The sequence below is a fragment of the Aureococcus anophagefferens genome (genome assembly GCF_000186865.1).
Source record: "Aureococcus anophagefferens unplaced genomic scaffold AURANscaffold_20, whole genome shotgun sequence".
Lineage (NCBI taxonomy): Eukaryota > Pelagophyceae > Pelagomonadales > Pelagomonadaceae > Aureococcus > Aureococcus anophagefferens.
In genome coordinates this window covers 20,986-22,547 of record NW_008705580.1, presented here as the reverse complement: position 1 = coordinate 22,547, position 1,562 = coordinate 20,986, and the positions used below count along the sequence as shown (strand labels likewise).

Below are 1,562 nucleotides of genomic sequence, written 5' to 3'. Positions count from 1 at the left end.
GCGCGCGCACAAACCTAGAAGAGGAAGTAGCTCGACGCGAGGGGCACGGTCGTCGCGGGGTCGCAGGTGAGGCTCTCGCCGTCCGCCGTGACCTCGAAGGTCTCCGGGTCGACGGTGATGGTCGGCGTCGCGTCGTTGAGGACCATGTCCTTCTTCGCGACGGTCCGCGTGCCGCGGACCGGCGCCGTCTGCCTGTGTGGAAATCAAATATTCAACCCGACTTCAATGTGAGCGTGATTGAACGGATTGCGCCGGACTCTTCGGCTGTGCTTCGAGAACTCGATGAGAGCAATCGATTCGTCCAAAAATCAGCCGAATCGACTTCGATTTGATCGAGATAGAGAGTTCTGAAGTTTGGTGGGGACCCCCCAAACCAGTGGTTGATTTCCACACAGCCGTCTGCTTGTTGAGGCCGTAGGCCTCGCGGACGCCGCGCCCGTGGGCGGCGGCGCTCACGAAGGCGAGCGACGTGTCGCCGACGGCCGTCGGGGAGAGGGCGCCGAACATGGGGCGCATCTTGACGGGCTGGGGCGTCGGGATGGACCTGCGAGGGACGACGAGGCCGTGGAATCGGGGCGCGGGGAGGGATCGGGGTTCGCGGACAGACGCGGGGGAACGGACGCGTTGGGGTCGCCCATCTGGGCCCAGGCGATCGTGCCGCCCTTGACGACCATCTCGGGCTTGGCGCCGAAGTGGCTCGGCTTCCAGAGGACGATGTCCGCGAGCTTGCCGACCTCGAGGCTGCCGACGTGGTCGGCCATGCCGTGGGCGATGGCCGGGTTGATCGTGTACTTGGCGACGTAGCGCTTGACGCGCGTGTTGTCGTCGCCGGCGTCCGCGTCCTCGGGGAGCGGGCCGCGCTGGCGCTTCATCTTGTCCGCGGTCTGCCACGTGCGCGTGATGACCTCGCCGATGCGGCCCATGGCCTGGGAGTCGCTGGAGATGATGGAGATGGCGCCCATGTCGTGGAGGATGTCCTCGGCGGCGATGGTCTCGCCGCGGATGCGCGACTCGGCGAATGCGACGTCCTCGGGGATGGACTTGTCGAGGTGGTGGCAGACCATGAGCATGTCGAGGTGCTCGTCGATGGTGTTGACCGTGAAGGGCCGCGTCGGGTTCGTCGAGCTCGGCAGGACGTGGGGCTCGCCGCAGACCTTGATGATGTCCGGCGCGTGGCCGCCGCCGGCGCCCTCGCTGTGGTAGGTGTGGATCGTGCGGCCCTTGATGGCCCCGAGGCTGTCGTCGACGAAGCCGGACTCGTTGAGCGTGTCCGTGTGGATCGTGACGGCGACGTCGTGCTCGTCCGCGAAGGTGAGGCACGCGTCGATGGCCGCGGGCGTCGTGCCCCAGTCCTCGTGGAGCTTGAAGCCCGCGGCGCCGGCCTCGACGACCTCGCGGAGCCCCGCCGGGTCGCTCGCGTTGCCCTTGCCCGAGAACCCGAAATTGAGCGGCAGGCCGTCCGTCGCCTTGAGCATCATCTCGACCTGGCTCGGCGCGGGCGTGCACGTCGTCGCGCAGGTGCCCGACGCGGGGCCCGTGCCGCCGCCGTACATGGTCGTGAG

General features: G+C 67.7%; 1 protein-coding gene across 1 annotated transcript; it reads right to left on the bottom strand.

The window, feature by feature from the left end:
- Positions 1 to 1,553, bottom strand: URE3 (hypothetical protein; the record flags this gene model as incomplete). Its single annotated transcript, XM_009041255.1, has 3 exons — positions 1 to 192; positions 404 to 544; positions 622 to 1,553. The coding sequence occupies 3 exons, from the start codon at positions 1,551 to 1,553 to the stop codon at positions 15 to 17; spliced, it is 1,251 nt and encodes a 416-aa protein (XP_009039503.1).
- Positions 1,554 to 1,562: the final 9 nt, after the last annotated feature.